The following is a 20,796-nucleotide window of genomic DNA, read 5'->3' on the forward strand; positions in this document are numbered from 1 at the left end:
AAAAAAGATGATTTAAAATCTGTTTACACCATAAAAACTCGTCAAACAGCAATTGTATTCTATTTTCATACATTTTAATCAAGTTTAACTGTGTACGCACAATATCCAAATTTTGTGTTAGAATTGCAGATTGTGAGCTTGTGAAATGTTTCACATAACGATTAGTGTGTGTGTGTGTGTGTGTTTATTATTAAATTATGTGTCTCTTAGAATTTGTTCAACAAATAGGTAGCGTAACATGTAATTGTTTCATTTTCGTAGAAATTTAAACTCTATCTGAAAATAAGTAAATGAAATTGTATTATCTAGAGTATACATTCCATTTCCATGATTGAGACAACGCGAACGACATAGATTACACGTAAACCGTTAGCAAAAAACTTAGCCCGAAGCTCAAAACCCATGCTCTGTATTCCGATGTAACGAAATCATTGATACAGAAATCGCTTCCAAACCATCGTGGCACGTGATGGTAACAATACAATTCAATAAGAAACATAGCGCTGCCATTGAACTGTAGCTTCTGCAAGGAGCAAAGCTCCTACTGGCACCAGCCTGTCCTGAGGCGAAAGTATCGAACTCGCGAAGCGCAAATGATGTTAGCCCTGGACGGGCAGGGGATCGTGTAGGAACAAACCAGATGGAAATTGATTAAATTTGGTGTACGCTGTTTTGGTTTGAAACATAAACAAGCGCAAGCTCGGAAACACTTGTTGGCGACATCGCCGGCTACATGAAACAATTTATGCGCAATGTCGAGCTAAAGTAGATGGTAAATTTTTCATTTTATCTTACTCGCTTGATTGTTGTTATGTACGCTATTTTTCTTGCGTGCCTTCTTTCATGGTAGGAATAGAACTGCCTTGAACAAATTGCCATTTAAACTGAGCAAACTCGAACGAACATCCGGTTTACCCGGAACAACAAGGTTTTATTCAGAGAGGGGCTGGAATTGTTTGCTTACGATAATCTGCAGCACAAGACCGCAAACAAAGCGGCCAAGCGGCTGCATGGGTTGTTTCGGTCCTTATAAAAACTATCTTCCCATCAACACTGTTCGGATATTTTGATGGTTCAATCGATTATTCAGTGAAGTGAATGCTTCGGAAAACATCATCAACCACCGGCCCAGCTGGTCAAGCTAAATGTCAAGGTGTTTTAAGGTGCACCGAATCCTTCGATTCCTTGTCATGTCAGTTAGCCCTAGCAAGGGTGAGTGTTAAGGTTCGGGATGGAAACAGTGCAACCTGGGCGGACGTCTTTTTCCGTAACATTCAATTTTCTCCGCACGTCCCAACGAGATCGGATACATAAATTTAGTCTTTTTATCGAAATTTCAAAAGGATCACACACACACACCTACCCGAACGTAACTTTGTGATGTGATGCTATTTTATCTTCACGTTTTTGTTGGCCTTCTGCGAAAGCTTTTCCCCGTTAAATCCGTGGGTAGCGCAGGGTGGGCAGTGAATTTTGTTATCTTTTCTCGAAAATTGCACACCTTTCTGGACACTCTATCGGGCTAGGAATGTTTCCTGCATTTCCGCCCATATATACGGTCAGACCCTTCAAAACATCCCTTTTCGATGCCAGCGATTGGTGATAAACGGTGTGGAAAACGCTTCGTTACTCAATTTGAATCAGCTTTGGACGAATGCAATTACACCGAGTTGCCTTTTTTGGGGCGGATAGGGATCGAATGAAACGGAGAGGCACGTTGATGGTTTCACACACGTGAAACGAGTTATCGTGTTAGAGTTACCATATTTTAATGCTGACCCAGATTGGTTGCCGGTCGTATAAATTCAATTCATTCACATCGTCTGAGTGACAGGCTTGCATTATTTCACGCTGAAGAAATAATTTAAACATTTCAAGGAAACTTTGTTTATATAAGCTTTTGAAGAAATGTGCCTTATTTGTTTATTTGTATTTGTTAAGCGATAGGCCATCATTGGTCTTATCACTGATCTTATAAACTATCTTAGTTGTCTAGGGTAGCAATAAATAACAAAAAGCATTACGGTACAATGGAACATCAGCACAAAATAAATAACAAAGAGTATCACAGCAAGATATACAGGTTAATATAGGAAATTCTAGTCAAAAGAGTCATAGCGTGCATTAAATCTGAAATCCATCGCAGTCAAAGGTTCATCATCGCTATATGCACGTCTAGTTTGGTCAACTCCTAGTAGCCTCTAAATAGTCTTTCTTAAATTACGAGCAGGTACGTGGAAATTAACTCCAGCTAAAAGGTCCGGCTAAAAGGCCTTATATTTTAGAAAAGAAACCTTTTTTAAAGAATTGGACAGCTGGCTTGGTGTGTCGCACAATAACACAAAGCTCTACTTTCATTTCGGCGGATTGTGCTTGGTGCTTGCTCTTAGGTGCTTGCCCGTCTATTCATAATTAATTAGCTCTTCCAACAAAAAAACACACACACACATACCCAGCAGAATAACACAATCGTAACGCATCATTAGATAAATTCGCTATTGACCAACGATCACACGATACGGAGCAATCGGGGCTAACAAAGACACAGCAGGGAAGACTTTTTTGATTGTATAACACAACAACGGGACAGCTTCTTTGTTGTACGTGCTCATTTGCTGGTGGAGGCTGTCTGAGATACGGTTCATGGCAGTATCCGGCAAGCAGAGTGCGAAAAAGCAGACGCCATCTATGTGTGCATTCGATTGGAACATTCGCTTCCTGCGGACGCGGCAGAATATTCCACACATGCAGGATGATACAAACAATAGGAAACAAAAACATCCCATTTGGGCCAGAAGGTTGGATGAAGGAATGAAAGAACAAAGCAGTTTTCTCTCATATGACGATGCAGATTCTGTTGATGTGTTTTTACTATACAGATCTTGAGTAATTTCTCGAAAATCCCGGTGCCCAATTTATCCATAATTTGGCGTGATTTGAAGTCAAATATCAGCAGAAATTGTGCAAATAGCGAAGACAGGAGCACATACAAAACGGCACGCTCCCGCATGTTTTATGGCATCTTGTGAATCTCGTGTCCCGTGTCTTGGTATTTCCTCAAACGTTCGCATATCTCATCGGCCAAATCCGTGAACGAAGATTACCAGCAGACAATCCGGATACAACAGCAAACGAGGCCACTATGTCAAACCACTCCTTTGCTCGATCTTCTCCCAAACGCTCGCTTCCACCGAGAAGGATTAATAGATGTGGACAATGAACAGTGGGCAGCGGTGGCAGTATGGAGCGGAATCATTTGCCAAACGCAACACGGTCATCAACCAAATCCACCAGTTTTGTACACATGGGCCGAAAATAGTACAATAAATTCTCGTTACGAGTTAAGACTTAAACCTTTCGAGATAAAGTGGGCCCCCATTAGGGGACGGTTTTGGCTTGAATCGGAGCAGGTTTAAAAAGGCAGCGCCGAACAGGGATGATGGGTGAGTATAACGGGTACAACGCGGCACAAACATTATGTACCATAAAATATTTCTTAGTCGCACGAGACCACACAGACGCCGATGGCGTCGCCTTCACCACGGTAATACAGTACATTTCAGGCCGCAGATGTTTCGACCAGGCCTCGGTTGTGCATTTGACAGTTCCGATATGGTCGACCCAAGAAGCCAACCATATATTCCTTGCCATGTTCAGCAACTCTCGCTCTCTCTCTCTCTCTCTCTCTCTCTCTCTCTCTCTCTCTCTCTTTCTTTCTGTGCTACGCACATAACTGCACATACGGAAACGATAGTACTAAGATTCGGTAACATAAATGAGTATGAGGGTAGAGTGTTTTTCGCGATACAGTGCACAAATGGTCAAAGGAAGTCGTTAGGTTTGCGAACGGCCTATGCTCGTTAGTTCACGGTTCTTTAAATATGTCTTAACCATCGTTGCAATGTGGAACCAATTTGTCACGAAAACTCCGTACTCTCGGCTTACGTAAGATTTCTGATAAGATTTACCTTCTTCTTCTTCTTCTTTGGCACAACAACCGCTGTCGGTCAAGGCCTGCCAGTACCCACTAATGAAGAGAGCTTGGCTTTCAGTGACTTATTGTTACCATAGCAGGATAGTCAGTCCTACGTATGGGGGCACGGTCTATTCGGGACTTGAACCCATGACGGGCATGTTGTTACGTCGTACGAGTTGACGACTGTACCACCAGACCGGCCCATAGATTTACCTTCACATATCGGATATTGCAGATTGTTTAGACAATTACCAACAGTAGTGCTATTCAGTACCGATTTTTCGAACCTCGATTACTGATCGAAACTGATTACCTTGCTTTGAGTGACTCAATATGATTGCCATGGCTATCAATAACATGCTAATACTAATGCAATGTTGTAGTGCTTCTCTCGGTATCTTATAAATCTACCAGTAAGAGCTACTTATATCGGAATTTGATGAAGATTCAATCAGTTTATCTCGACAGACTTCCAATTTGAAAATGATAGCTCAATAGGGACACAAATTGACACATTATGTCATAATGCCGAAAATAAAAAAAATTATAAGAATCGAGTATGTTTAAACCATATTTAATTTTTGATAATCGAATTAGTTTTAAAAATTATACCAACGAGTGTTGTATTCAGCATCGGTCTTTCAGATTTCTGGAATAATCTTCTAACTCGTTCCTTTTCCTCGTAGTTCCCAAGTAGTAATAGAATATAAAATATTTGTTTGCTAAATCTCTGAAGTCGACGTAAAATGTGATAACGAGATGAAATAAAATTAAAAAATAATATGAAATGCAAATTTCTAATATATCGTTTACATAGTGCTGATGTAAGAACATGTTTAATTAAATCAGTCATCTGTTTGAAATCAGTTTTAATACGGAATATTTAGTCAGTGAGATGAAATCCACACAAGCATTCAAAACCATTTGCCAACTCGAGAAAGCATTTGCTAACCTCAAGCAGTTTGGATTTTTTATTCAGCTTTTTTATTGTATCATAAAAGCTCAATTTGTATCAGTTTTTTTTTTAACTCCAGGATTAATTTATAGCATTATGAAAGTATTTCAGTGTGAAACGAAAAACAAAATTATTTGTAGCATTATAATTTATCATGTTATACCTCTTACATATTATATTCAATTATATTCAATTTTTTCACTGAAAGCAGCAGAGGAATAATGTGTGTTGCAATAGTTTTCTTCAACGGTTGCCTTATCTATAGATAACTATTTTATTGCATGTAGTTTCCCCTAAATGGCACTCTACTTCAAGTAATCAATTCTGATCAAAATATGATTTTGATTTAAAAGATAACTACCTTCTAAATCCAGTTGGCATAACTGCGTAACAGTATTGTATTGTTTAGAGCATAGTTACCTTGCACTGGCGCCTAATATGGATCGTAAATTTTAACTATCAGCACCAAAAGAAATTTGGGCAGTATAAGTCTTGAATGTATAAAAACGGATTACACTAAATATATCCTTTTAATCTATTTCGCTGCCTTCAAAATAGAATTTGATTAAAAACATCCTCGAGCACCATCTTTACTGTCGCAAATTATGGACAAGAATTGAAAATGAAAAACATCCTCCCGGACCAGTGTTGTCAATGGTAACAAAGTAGGATTTTTCTTGCCAATGTTCAGCTCGCTATCATGACGTTTTGGTATTTTGTTACTAATTACATTTCTTCTCAAATGTCCATCATCGGACACAATGCGTTGCCAACAGGCCAACGTCTTCATGTTTCATTTTCAACAGAAGGGAAATGGAAGAAATGAAATGCTAACCTCTTACTCCTCCACCGAATGCCGCACGGATGGACAGGCCTGTCAATGATGTAAACAAGGACGACGAGGGAAATTGTTAATAAAAGTACCAAAAAAATCCACTCCACAGTACCCAGCATGCAAAGCAAACTGACCCCATTGCTACGATCCCGTCAAACTAAACAGCAAAACCGCAGGCTGTGTTTTCTTCGTTTTGCTACCAAATGCTTTGGAAGAACTTTACGTACCGCTCGGAACGTGATACATGCGCTTGAGAAAGAAAATTGAATTACATTTCTGACCGTTATTTGCTTTCATTTGCAAATTGTGTAGGACTACGCAAAGTATGAATATTATTAGTTACTTTGCTGTAAAGGAGTAGGATGAGATAAAGGAACGTTATGCATTGAGAGAACGACTGGGATAAATACGATTAACATTTTTACCCATCTCGTGTACGACGATTATAAACGGAGTAAAGGGCAGTAAAATATGATTTAAGTGACAAAAAATGGGAAAACCAGATGAAAAATCTCACTAGATAAGTAAATTGAATCGCAAACCACTACTTACGTGTCAGTTTACTCTCTGCAGCGGTGAAAAAGCCATTCCATATCTACATGTCATCATACTGGCCCGTGGTGACTGTACCCGCGACGCCACGCGCTGTAATGTATGCTTAAGAAGCTTTTTCCTCTCGCTACATAATATTCCACTTTCATTTTGTAGAGCGCCGCACCTTTAGCCGCGAGAACAGGCGACCAACAACTTATGCCGACAATGATGCGGACAATGTCGGTCCTTTCGCTTCCTAGGTGCACACAGTGTAAACTGGCAGCATTTTGTCAGGGTGTTTCATATTTTTTTAAATTTCCTTTTTTCCTTGTGCAATATTCTCAACCTCAATGCGAGCAAATGCTGCTACTTTTGGGTATTTTTTGTTGATGTTGTTTGCATTCACTTTTTTAGCACACTTTCAGGAATAAATTAAATTTAAAATTTTTCCAGAAATATTCTACAGCACAGGGTGGAATAGAAGGAAAATAAATTGCTATGGCTTTTGGGCTTTTTACGCTTTTGTTGGTTCTTTGCTTCAGCTCAATCCAGCATGATTCGATCCGTGAGACAAAATATTCGCATCCAAAGAGTAAATTAGATTGTTTCCTTCCCTTTAAACATAATGGGCAATTCAGGGGGTCCATCGACTAACGTTTTATTATACAAGTGAATGGGAGCGGTACGGAAATTTGACTGGAAATAGCGTTTGATGGATGCGAGTGATGCTTAACGTAGCTCGCCTTCGATGGGCAACATTTGACGTAGCTAAGCGGACATCTTTCAGATAATAATTTTAATTCAAACTGATGGCAACGGTAAAAATTAAGCGTCAGGAAAAAGATATTACAACAAGACATGTAGTGTTATTGAGACTCACTTGAATTACTAGAATCTGATAAATCACCTAAGCAGTCGAAAAGGATAGCAAATGTAATTGAACATGACTTGTGTGACTACAAAGACTTTAATAAATTATTAAAATACGAGGGGACGGTACATATGGGACTTGAATTTACGATGGACATTTTGTAAAGTCAGGCAGCTTTACCACGGGACCACTTTTCTTTCATCATATTCATTCAACATACTTCTTTCCTGACTGTTGTTTGAATTTTGTTTATGTTTGAATTTTGATGTAGGATATTATTATTGTGTTTATAGCGGATTCATAAGTTACAGTAATAGTATCCTATATCAAAATTGAAACATTCTTCAACTCTGTGTTCTTTGAAGTAAAACAAAATTTGGGATGATAAACAATGATAATTACAATAAAAAGAAGCAAACGATTTTGGCCAGAATAGTTTACATACACTTTATATATTTCACAATTGAATAAAAGTATTGAAGCTAAATCCGCCTAACCGATGAACTAAATCGAACCCATTGGGCTCTAGTTAGAGATTTTGTTAGAGGCAATTAATACTAGTATTCTATACATGACTTGCATGCACTAAATCTAATATGAGATAAGTACATTTTCTTTTTCATATTCGTAATTTTTTTTTATTTCATCTAATTTGAAACGATGCTGTTCAATATATTTCGGCGCGCATAAAGTGCTCTGCAAAAGCATATTCATTTTAAATATATTTAAAATCAGTGTCATATGAATTGAAAAATTTGTCAGAACGATAAATTGCAAATCGAATGTTCTCGAAAACATCGATTTATTTATTAAATCTTTTTAAAGTTTCTAAGAAAATATATACTCTCATTTGTTAATACCGCAATATACACGTATGAACGCCTGAAAAGTAACAGCAAAAGGCACAATAGACCATTTGCATAAATTAGCTGTATCATGCTGACCCTTAGCTGACCATTTTTCCGACAGTGTAATAAATGCTATAGTATGCGTCAGTACTGCGGTGTGGATATTTTGAGCAAGAGTTTACCAATTGTTTACCAGTTTCCGCCATACCTATACCTGATATATTCCCAAGACAGCGCTTGACTGTAAATAGCGCTTAAGAAAAGCGATCCAATGAAATGACTTTATGCCAAGTGGTAGAATACGCAATAATTCAAAATTATGTATTGGAATTGAAAATAAAATATTAATATTCTCAGAAACGGGATTATGCTGTTCTTTATCTTGGTGCTTTTCTGTTGAGACCTTGACAGCAGATTAAATTTGTGCCTTCAACTTGATTAAAGTGCCTTGCTGTACGAATGTTGAGAAATAATTCTTTAAAAACATTCCTAATTAATTTTTAGTACTACTTTTCGATTGAATTTGCATTAAAAAAAGTTTATTTGAAAAATTTCATTCCGACTCTGTGAAGCATGGGATTTTGAGCATTTGTTGTGCAACAACCCATGATGTATTTGTGTTAGTGCAAAAAAGTGAGCGATAAACTCAAATTCTTGCAAAAGTTAAATTAAAAATTCATACTCGCTTCAGATCTGGCTCTGCTCAATCCCGGCGGGCATTTTATTTGAGAATTTTAACGAGCCTTTTCTGGAAACTTGAAGATATACTTGAAAATATGGCTGGAAAATAGTCGGGGAAGCAGGATGGATAGGTGGGTGGGGTGTGTTTTATGCCTTCTGACTTTGTTTTTGTTTTCCCATATGTGCTGTCAAAGCTAAGAATGGAATCGGGTTACGCCCGGTGGGAAAAAACCCAACATCATAGCCGTATCAGCTTTATTAACCTTTTTCCCCGCAAAGGAGCGGCGAATCAGTCGGCTGAAAACAAACACACACACAAAAAACAACAACAAAATCAACAAGATCCCATACATATTCGTGGAATTTGTAACGATGCTTATACCACGTATGTGTGATTGTGTACGTCTTTGGATGAATTTTGTGTTTATTATCCTTCGGCAGAACCGTTCGTCTTATTTTCGTCTGTTGCTTTCGAGCGGTCCTGAAGCTGTAGGTGTTTTCTACAAAGCAACGCTGGATTCTAGCAGCGTGTGTTAGCTGGGCACAATGTCATTTTCTTTTCTGTCCGCCGTCAAACATTTTACGAAGCATGACTTTGAAGGACATCACTATGGCGGGCAGATAGGTTCGAGAAAACATTTCAGGTATCACTAATACTGAACATTAGATACAGGTACGATTTTTCATCTACAACAAAAGCACATACAATAAGGTAGTTAGTTCAGGTCCAAACTGAACCATAAACTCAAAGTGGTCAAATTGGTAGTGGTCAAATCATAAACATGTTTTTGTGCCGGCTTTACCAAAACCTTAATTTCTGAGCATTTTACGTATAACTTTACGTACATTATCTTAGTGCCACATGGCCCTAAACTATAGAAAAAAAAACTTTATGCTATAACTATATTAATAGTTTACCCATTCGGTTTTTAGAGTAGGACAACACAATCGACAAACAATGGCGCTAATCCGTGACAAATACCAAACATTCCTGCATCACACGGATCTACAGCAAACAGTGTGGTTCGGTTTGATTAAGAAACTCTTATAACGTACTTTCATGGTTGATATCATGTTTATACAATAGGAATGTGCTGTTTGATTGTTTTGTTCGCGAACTAAACTAACATCCCATCACAATCCGCATGCAGTTTGTTTCATCTTTGATCTATTTGCTGAAATTGGAGAGACCTTTCATTTTGACATGTGCAATGCGTTTGAAGTGTGACACCACACGCTTTCTGAAGCTAAGATGAAAAGTTTAACCCTGCAAACCATTTGTTTAACTTTCTCAAACTAGCACCAAAGTTGAAGCCTTTGTAAAGGATCCATTCGGATACGTCCACCGGGAGGAAACTTCTTTGTTGAATTTGCTAAAAGTTGCCCTGATAATGCATGAAATATGTTTTTATTACCATGTGGCTCGGCACTAGCGTAGTTTTTGTTTAACAAGTATTTTTGTTTGCGTTTCATCTAGCATCCTGCTCAGATCGTACACATTGTTCATATATTTGAATAGCACGAGAGACGAGACTGTATGGGCGCTTTCTACCATCATTTCGGTTTTCTCCGTGGGCTATTCTTTTTAATTTCATCTCCTTTTGTGAAGTCCCGAGCAGGCATTATAAAACCAACAAATCCGTATTTGATTTCATTTTTCTACACATCTTGTCCAACGTTCTTTGTGAGAGGTGTGCTAGTATTAAATCGAAACTATGAAACAGCATCTTGCTAGCCAGTCTTGCAAGATCATTCGAGCAAGATTAATACAAAACCCGTTGGGAAATTTAGCACGCCTTGCATTGTTTGCTCTGTAAAATGGCTTTCTTACCTGCAGACGATAGAACACAGTATATAACCGGTCCGATTGACCTTTTCCAGGGCAGGCCTATCGCTCGGGGATAAGGTTCGATCAACATCGAGTAGTATGTCAGTGGCAAACGGTTAGTAATATGGGTTGATCATAACCAGCGGAACCAATTCCATCCGAGGATACGTTTTGATGCGACTTTTATTATCAGAAAAGTAAACATTCACCAAATCTGTTGGCCATATATGCTGCCTAACGTAGTGGCGTCTTAAGTTAATCAAACCGACACCAGTGAAACTTCAATTCATAACATATCTTTTGTAGTCAATTACAAATGATACCTTATTTTAACGTGCAATTGGGTGTTTCGATCTCTATCAAACACCAATACACTAGCTAACTAACCACATTGGTATGAATTTAGCATTACGCCGTTTGCAGCCTTTTTCCAATCAGCGTGTTCTGCCGCTTCACAGTTCACCAAAACGGCTCGTTTTCCTGCTGCTAATAGATACATTTTCATCAAGCAGGCTAATTTTAAACAATCTCCCAAATGGTTTGATTACATGTCTGCAGCGTGCTAATGAAACTATTTAACCCTTAGCGAAGCCAATGTTTTGCTTAGCTCATTCACATTAAACTAGATGATCGCAGCTCTTCATTAAATGTGCCTTTTTATTGAACATTAACCATATCCAGCCGGCAAAGATGCCATTTGCTAGCCTATTCCGCATCTGCTTTAAGGACTCGACGATGTGGCAAGCCGCACGATCAAAAAGCATCTTGCTATTCTGATTGAAAGGGAATCGAAAACCACACGGATGTGCCGAACACAATCTTACCGCTCCTGCTTTGGTACCATCTCTCCCGGGTTTCGAGTGTATATAGTCATATTTCGCCGGAGTTCTATTTATAAAAGGGTACGCAACGGTACCATCTCCCGGTGCACACAGCTGGTCGGTCTGCTGGACTCTTTATGGCTTCGGAAGTGCTGGGCATAGCCATGAACACACCGTAACTGGCACCCAGATGAGATTGCAGAAAATATTGAAGTTGGCGAAAGTAGCGCATAAATATGCCACACAGTCCGAACAGTGGCAATCCATAGGAAGCACTGTGCGAATAAAGAGAAAAAATATGAGCGTGAGAGAGAGAGAGAGACAGTGTCTGTGTGAGAGAGATGGAGATAGAGATAGAGAGATAGAGAGATAGAGAGAGAGAGAGAGAGAGAGAGAGAGAGAGAGAGAGTAACAAATTCATGAGCTACCCCATTTACCGCGAATCGGGACAATTCGGGGATCTTTTCGTTGGTCCGTTGAGTAATCGTACCTGTCTAACGGCAGCTGCTCCAGACATCCCTTTGGTATCTGTACGTATGTGCGTGAGTAAGGCATCCCCGTAGGCTGTATTGAATACCATATTCTCACTAGCCTAAAATGAAAACAAATGGGACTGGATTTTCATCCTTTGATTCATGTGCACAGCGGGTGTCCCAAATTCATGCAAACAATTTCGCTGTTGGAGCACTAAGGGTAGGCATTGCTTTACGACTTTGAGACAGGAATAAATTGATGAGTTAATGGGTGATACAGATAATTTTGATCATGCCTACCTGTACTGATAAATCTGTTCTACACAGGTCAAATATTAAACTTTCATTTGAGTTTCATAAATTGTAAAGTTATTTGCAATTGGCGATGAGTTTATTAAACCAGCATATGTTTATAAGGTATTTGGATAAATCGACTTACCATGCTTCGGTTTGTTGGTTTGATGGAAGCGACTTAATTAAGTTAATATTAATAATATTAATCGTTTGGTACGCTTCCTACGACCATTCACTAATTATGCTTCAAATTACAGTAACTCCGACAATGGTTGGAGAATGTTGGAATAAATATCTTCACGTGATACATGCAACATCAGAAGAAGAAAGATAAAATGTTATTTGAAGTTCCAATTGTTAGAAGGTGCGTTTAATTCACTTGCAATAAATGAGCAAAGAGTGATTAATTTTTCACCTGACTTAATTAACATTCAATACTCTTCCTATCCACAGACAGCACATTTTGTGGCTATGATAAAGACGCAATAATGATCACTCGAATACATGGTACGGTGATGAAATAATTTAACAATCGCTGCCCCTTTCCGACTACCTGCGAGGTAGACTCGGTGCGCGGTAACCAGTGTTTAAAACCATGCACAGCCTCCGCAAACTTTACCACAGTGTCGTTAATTTGTGGTTCATCACGCCCATGTTTTGTGTCGGGAAGCTGCTCGCTACACGGCTAAGCGTTGAGAATGTTGTTAGCCTTTTTTACCTCTCTGTGCTTGATGCCAGCAAGTGTGTCTCTGTTTATGAGTGGCACATTTTGGGGAGGGACAGGGAGTTTTAGAAGATAAACCATTAACTTTATCGCATGCCGCAAATTATGTTCCACTAACTTCAATATGTGTGCATTCCGAGACAGCTGTGGGAAGATGAAATTAAACCACTTATTGTTCATCACACAACAATGATGGATAAGCATGTAGACATCATGAATAGACAGTTCAGGCTTTGAAATGCTTGGATGTACTATTGAAATATTTTTGGGTGCGTATGGTGCAAATGGGTTGGCTATAGGAGCTATGAATGAACAAAAGCATGAACAAATGTTAGCACAAAACAAAACCTCACTTGTTTGTTGCCTCAAAATGGCATCGAAATGTAATCAGCAATGAAATTTAAAACATTTATCTTTGCTCATCTTAAAGGAATCCCACAAATGGCCCACAAAGGAATAAATTTTAAACCATGTTGAAAGCTTGATGTAGATGTAAGTTTATGCAAGCTGTTATATTCCATCCGGAGCAAATTTGAGCCTGCATATGCTTCAATAAAAACATTATTTGTTTTACGCAAACCTATCACTGGAAGTTTCTGATTGCCTTTAGAATTCGCTGGATTGAGAATTTCTTATTGAAATGGATGTTAGTTCGTTTTCTAGAAACTCATCTTTTGTTGGAATTAGTATATTGATCTTTGCACTTTCCTTGCGAGTTCATGAGTGTGCTGTGCTGGCTTGAAGGTTTTGAAATTTGAGCGAACCAATCACTCAATGCAATAGCACTTACAGTTGATGCGTTTGCAGTTCGACTTAATACATACTCCAGCAAATGAAGGTGTGAAATTTTCCTGCTCCAAGGTGCCGGCAGATTAGAAGCTATTTTGCACATCTCCATTGTATCGAAGATGCTTTGGGTAAACTTTCTTCCCTGTATTGAATAAACAGTGCCAACAGTGCACTGTTTTCGTTCAAATGCCAACGAATGTATGCTACCACTGACGTACTTATGAGTTTCCCAGGTACAAGTGGTGAACCATTATCGACGAGTGCTATCCTACAGGGATAGGCCATTTGTGGGGTGGCATGTTTCGATGTTTACCGACCACTTGGTACACAAACCATACCATTGTGAGTGTTAATTTTAGCCTTTTGTTTTGATTGCCGTTGGATGCCTTTTTTACATCAAATGGTCTGATGCATGGATTCCATGCGCAAGGTATCAGGTGTCTGTGGTTTTGTATTGTATGCCGCATAAAGGAGGCATGAATTATTTATTGAACAAAGGCACAGCGTGTGGATATGCATGTGATATCAACCGACGATGCCACTGTACAATTAAGCATTGCATTGTAATTCTTGAGATATGTAGTTGAGGAAGATTGCTGATTCGATGGACCGTTGAGGCTGAGTGACTTTGCTTACTTCCAGCCTATAAGTCAAGCACACCAATCTAATGAACATTATTATTCTATCTGAAGTTTCAAGTCTTCCAGAACAGAAACTTTTATTTTCAATCAGCATTTCAATCAACACAACTTTTGAAAATTAAAAATGAATAGCTACGATTGCAGAAATATGAATATTCTCAGGATAATCCAGTAATCTGGATTATGTATATGTGTACATATATGATATATGTATATGTTTAATATGTCAAGAAAATTGCAACGAAAACTAAAATCGTATGAGTAAACTTGCTGTAAGCGTAATTTCACTGCCATGATGTTTTTTATTACTTTTGCTACTCATATCGAAACATCAAATTAGCAGTTACAAATTGTTGGTTTTTCGTGACATTTGGGCGTACCGCCAAAAGCTCATTAGTGCCAACGCATTACACCTCGTGTTTAAAACATCAATTAAAAGTTATAATTACCATGATTTTGTTCATTTTTGTACTTCGAACATGAATCAAAATGACTTTAGAAAGTATTTTGACACACACTAACAACAGTGCGTTACTTTTGATTATCTTGTTGAAACTCAACAAGTATATTCGTTCCCACATGTTTCCTCTCCATCACATTCACATTCGCTTACCTAATTTTGTCAGTCTCTATAAAGCGAAATATTTTCTCTAATACTCTCTGCCTCCTGTCACATATGTTTTCGGGCTCGTAACGACGTTTTACGTTCTGGGCCGAGAAGCGGAACCAATTTTAGAAACGTCATTAAGCGATACCAGGCGCCTCCACCGCCACCAACACGTGGCAGTATTACCGGTGTGCAGAAACCCTCTTAAAAGCATTCCAAGCTACCAGAAACCGTCGGTAACAAAAGTGGCAGGGATGCCTTTTTCCTTCATCAACACACCCATCCCACCATGCCGCTCCACTGTATCTCTTGTTTACCTCGTGCTCACAGTGCCCCAAAGGTAAGTGTATTTTAGGCAAACATTCTAACCGCGCGCTAGTCTTACCGGGTTCGCCCGGGAGCAAGAAAAAAGGAGTCGGTTAAGCTCGGCCCAGTTGACTTGCGTTGGCCGTGCAGTGTTGCCGTCGGTGGAAAATCCATTAAACGAAACCAGTTAGCGCGTTGGACCAGCTGCTAACTGGAAGATTCAAAATGGCCGCTCGCCAGTCTGCCGAAAATGGGGGCTATTTTGCCACATTGGGAGGCGAAGCTTTGCATTAGTACAGACGAAGCTATTGGCACGCTTCTTTGGCGATCTCAAGCACATTAAAGCAGCTCCAATAAGGCTTGTACGAGCTCCTGCCACGAGCGCACAGTGTGGAAAATGTGGTTGCCTTTCGTGTTGGTTGGCGTTGCGTGTTTGTGTGCCTTATTGATTTTCATCGCAACTTGCGGCTCCGCGCTTCAAAACCAATAGACGCGGGAAACATTATTCCATCGGTGAACTCTTGATAGCCGAAAGGTTTCATTGCGCCGTACCATCGGTACGTTTATTTTAGTGAGAAAATCAAATATTTGAAAACGGAGTTTGGTGCTGACGTTGCGCAAAAAAAGGGTTGTGTATTTTCTTGCACCAATTTCTCACACTCTCGTCGGACCGTTTTCACTGGGGAAAATTAATTCACCTCTCGTTGTGCTTACTTTATCGGTATAAAAAGCAATTTTCATCAATAACGTTCTACAGCTTCCGATGTGCCCAGGCAGCGAATAAAGAGGATGAATTGAATTTACTCATTATAAAAGGCAATGCAATTTAAAATGGTTCATTTATTATTGAGCTCCTTTAATTTCATCTACTTTATACATTAGTATTAAACATAAGTATGTCATAAGTAGTAAATTAATGTAAGGTGTAAAGAACACATGTAATGCCATTTTAGAGGATTTACGTTTCAGTCTTGTCCTGTGCATTTAGATCTTCCTTCTTATATTCGAATTGCTGAAATATTAAACACATTTTTCGTCTATTTTCAGTTTGTCGGGACTCGAAATCGGATCATTCTGTGCAACGCCGCTACGCTTAGCAGACTTGGTAACTGGTTCTACCCTGATTGGTTATTGCAAGGCTGCACAATGTATGTGTTATTCCTTACCGCAGAGCTAAAAATACCCACCAACAACTACAGTTCATACAATAACAAATGCTTTTTGTGTATTTTTACAGCATTTTATCTGCTTGCATAAAGCAAAGGCGTTTCGCAAGTATCTCGCGCTTTTGAGGTTGCGACCGCTAGACTGCATTCTGCTTGTTTCGCTCATCGTGTCTTTGTCACACATCGGAGCCCACCGGAGTGACGAACCCCCTCATGACGGCAACGGTGAATCCGGTGATCAAAGTGCCGGTACTGGAAAAACCACTCAACTCCGTCCCGGTGGTCGAGATTGGCAGCGCAGCGCACCTGCAGCTTGTCCCGTCAGCTCGCGCAATCAACGGTGCAGCATCAGCAGGAGACACGGCTGTCGTCAGCAGCCGCAGCTCCAGTGGCAATCATTTTTAGATTCTTTCACTACCGAGAGCCACAGTGGTAGAGTGAGAGCAAACGCTGGCCACCTCTGCAGCTTCGCCACAGTGACATTATTAGGGTGCCACGAGAGGGATAACGATGATACAGTAATTCAATCAAGCCGCTTGCTGTTTCGCTCCGTTTTTTTTCTTCTTCGCCACCGGGGACAGAGTGCAATCGCGTGAAGGTGAGTCAAACTTGAAACGGGAGCAAACGAGCCCGGTCGGATGAGAGGAAGTGCTGCATGTGGTACAAGTTTATTTCTGCAACGGCATTGTATCCTGCCTTCTTATTGCCGTAGTCCCAATGATGCCGTGATGGACGGATATAAAAGCATCTACTTTTTTCGATCTACTCAGTACTTCCTGACCTCGACGACCAAACCCTCCTCCCACACACCCACACACACTACCCTGTTTCTTTTTTAACCCTTCCTCAGGGAGCTGAACCTGTGCGACTGCTGTAGCTGTTGGTCCCATATATTGCTGGTGCCGTTTGGTGTCTAGTAAAGACGAAGAAGGACAAAAGAAGGACAAAAAAACTGCCTAGTGTAGCATTTTGAAGAGCCCGATGGAGAGGGCTTGATGCTTCTCTCAGCCAATCACTGCAGGAGTAATTCAATAAATATACTGTACAAGATACTCGAACGCAACGAACGAACGCGTGCGATGCTGGAGCACCCTGAGGCTACCATTTTCACCGTCCAGATGTGCTAGACAGGACGGAGCGGGCTAAAGCAAAAGGCATAGAGGAAACAGCACCAATTGGCCTCAGTGCCCTTGCAAAGCACGCTCGATACGGCTCGATAGAACACGAGTGGGTGGATAGATACGAGCAGCTTCACCTACAAATAGCATTTAGTGCAATCATCTGTTAACCGACCAAAGAGGCCGCGAGAGCGAGCGAGAGAGTGAGAGCGGCGAGCAAAAAGAAAGAAAAGAAGAAGTCTGTGTACATCTTTGCTGGAGTGCTGGTGCCACTATTCCACCGTCCTGCCATTCTCTAGCACTCACTAGACGCGGGGAATGGGGGTCTGATCCTCGGAGCAGCCCCCAGTTCCTGCCACGGTGCGTACGCGTCCGTGCCAGCTGCGTGTATGGATTCGGACACCGTCGCAACCGCCAGCAAGCATCGCACCGACGTTGACGGGGCCGGCCGGACGGACGGCGTGCCGGTCGCCCTAACCGTGGCCACGACCATCGCCAACCTGCTGCTAGCCAGCCCGAGTCCCGGCCTAGCCGCCACCTCCACGGCCACCGCCGTCACGACTGAAACTGCCGCCCAGCAGCCGTACCTCGTCTACGGCACGAACCTGAGCTCTCTAGCGTACCTGGATGCGAATACCACCGCGTCGCTCTACTCTCCGTTCCCGGTGGGCCCGTCCGCGTCGACGCCGACCCCCACCGGTCCGCCGGACGTGACCGTCTCCACGATCGTGATCAGCATCATCCTGCTGGCCGTGATCGTCGGAACCGTGATCGGCAATGTGCTCGTGTGCGTGGCCGTCTGTCTGGTGCGGAAGCTGCGCCGGCCGTGCAACTATCTGCTCGTGTCGCTGGCCATCTCCGACCTGTGCGTGGCCCTGCTCGTCATGCCGATGGCGCTGCTGTACGAGGTGCTCGAGGAGTGGCGCTTCGGCGAGGTGTTCTGCGACATCTGGGTCGCGTTCGATGTGCTGTCCTGCACGGCCTCCATCCTGAACCTGTGTGCCATCTCGGTGGACCGATACTGGGCCATCACGAAACCGCTCGAGTACGGCGTGAAGCGTACGCCCCGGCGCATGATCGCCTGCATCGTGCTGGTGTGGCTGGCGGCGGCATGCATCTCGCTACCGCCGCTGCTCATCCTCGGGAACGAGCACGAGATCAACGGGCAGCCCGCCTGCTCGGTGTGCCAGAACTTCTTCTACCAGATCTACGCCACGCTCGGCTCGTTCTACATCCCGCTCGCCGTCATGCTGTTCGTGTACTTTCAAATCTTTCGCGCCGCCCGGCGAATCGTGATGGAAGAGAAGCGCGCGCAGAAGCGACTCGAAAGTGCGATCAACGGTGCAACGCAGGCCGTGGCGCTGGAAAAGAAGCCACCCGGCATGGTCGGCGAAAAGGTCGGACCGCCGGGAAAAGTGACCACCAGCTCGCCCCAGAACAAGCGGCTCCGGTTTCAGCTGGCCAAGGAGCGGAAGGCATCGACCACGCTCGGGATCATCATGTCCGCGTTCACGATCTGCTGGCTGCCGTTCTTCATACTAGCGCTGGTGCGCCCGTTCATGAAGGACGACCATCGGACGCTGTCGTCGTTCTTTCTGTGGCTCGGATATGCCAACTCGCTGCTCAATCCCATCATCTACGCCACGCTGAACCGCGACTTCCGGAAGCCGTTCCAGGAGATCCTGTACTTCCGCTGCTCGAGCCTGAACAACATGATGCGGGAGGACTTCTACCACAGCCAGTACGGTGATCCGGGCTCGCAGCGGCTAGTGATCACGAACGATGGCGGTGCACGCGAGAGCTTTCTGTGAAGGCTGGTGGCGCAGTACGCGCGTGTGCAAGTTGCATGATTGGCGCACGATCGGGTGCGTCCGGTCGAGGTGCAATGGTGAAGCAAAAGCGAACAAAAACAAAAACAACAAAACCAAATACACTTTAATGCAGGCAACAATCACGAAACCTAGGGCAGGTGAACGTCTAGTTTAATTTAGTCTTCCTATTTGTACATACAAACATCGAACCGCTAGGAGTTAGTTCATCAGGTCATGCTTTCTCATTCATGTTTCCCTCGCCATTGCTACGTCTCTGTCGAGTGGGCTAGCATAACGAAATAACAAACAGCATCCAGTTATCCAGATTCACTTCCCAATTCCCAAGGTCCCTCTGCCCAGTGCAGTTCCGAAACGTACACACAATGAAAACACCCAAAACCAAAACGAATCACTACCCCGTTACATCCCATGCTAGGCGAGCAGGAGAATGTAAAGATGTTACGAGACTGTTAGCTCGGGAAGAGATTTGTCTGTTTCTGTGTTTTGTATTGTATGTGCAAGGAGTACGCAGCCCGTCACTACTAGAGCAATGCAACGCCCATAACATTTAGCAAACACAGCAACACCGATGTATATGTTTTGTGATATAAGAGAATATGGCTAGCAAGCAACCGTTTCGGTATATGTGTTCCTTTCTGGGTGTGTGGTGCATGTATTGAAGAAGCAGCGACAAGCATGGCCCAAGGTCATACAGGCTTCAGAGAAGACGCACACCTTTTCAAAACGCCTCCACAACCGATGTGTAGGACAGTATGGCACGAAAACACGCAACCAGAGCAAACAGAGCTACAACTGCCCAACAATCCGGAGGCAATTTATTCGTATCGATGTTTTGAGAATTTGATCGCTAGGATCACGGTTCGATCAATGTGTGTGTGTGTATCTGAATGTACGTGTATCTATGATCTGGTGCGTGTACTATGTGTGGCAAGTCGAACGGGTAGCAACCTATGAATGTTAGACTAGTTTCAGTGTTCTATGTTTGACCGGCAGGTATCGCACACAGCAGGAAATGTGACAAAAGCTCATTAAATTGCAAAACCAGTATTAGCAAAATCATACACACCTGGAGGTTTGAAATTGAAATAATAATACAATTGGACAGTTTTTTTTTCTTGTTATGCTAATTATATGCAATTGATTTTCCATCCTTCCTGTTAAATATGACCAACTTGGCAACAAAATCAACCTGCGCCACACGTTACCATGCTGGGTTTTGGTCAATGTTTTCATACTCACGAACAAACAAAAAAACCACATGTTTTTCAATCCATGCCCAACAGCAAGTTCAAATTTCTTGATATTGTAGCAGCATCCGCTATTGGCGGTTTTCTACGATCGTATGTCAGTCACAGCCATGAGCAATAGAGACATTAACCAAGACAGGAAAGTTACGGCTTTCTATTGAAGAGCAGAACTACAAATGGACAGCAAAAGGAAGCTAGTAAGCCAACAAAATCACAAAATCGAACGGAAGCAGTAGGCGTAAACCAAAAG

General features: G+C 41.8%; 1 protein-coding gene across 6 annotated transcripts in view; it reads left to right on the forward strand.

Annotated features, from left to right (window-relative positions):
• The window catches only part of LOC121588958 (5-hydroxytryptamine receptor 1-like), a 46,923-nt gene extending 26,543 nt beyond the window's left edge, over window positions 1-20,380 (forward strand). For all 6 annotated transcript variants that reach the window (XM_041907434.1, XM_041907433.1, XM_041907439.1 and 3 more), the window contains exons 3-5: window positions 16,231-16,331; window positions 16,421-16,947; window positions 17,200-20,380. In XM_041907434.1, coding sequence (XP_041763368.1) covers window positions 17,857-19,278 — 1,422 coding nt within the window. In that variant the 5' untranslated portion in view covers window positions 16,231-16,331; window positions 16,421-16,947; window positions 17,200-17,856 and the 3' untranslated portion in view covers window positions 19,279-20,380. The remainder of the gene's footprint in view (window positions 1-16,230; window positions 16,332-16,420; window positions 16,948-17,199) is intronic.
• Window positions 20,381-20,796: the final 416 nt, after the last annotated feature.

The sequence above is a fragment of the Anopheles merus genome, chromosome 2R (genome assembly GCF_017562075.2).
Source record: "Anopheles merus strain MAF chromosome 2R, AmerM5.1, whole genome shotgun sequence".
NCBI classification, from domain to species: Eukaryota; Metazoa; Arthropoda; class Insecta; order Diptera; family Culicidae; genus Anopheles; species Anopheles merus.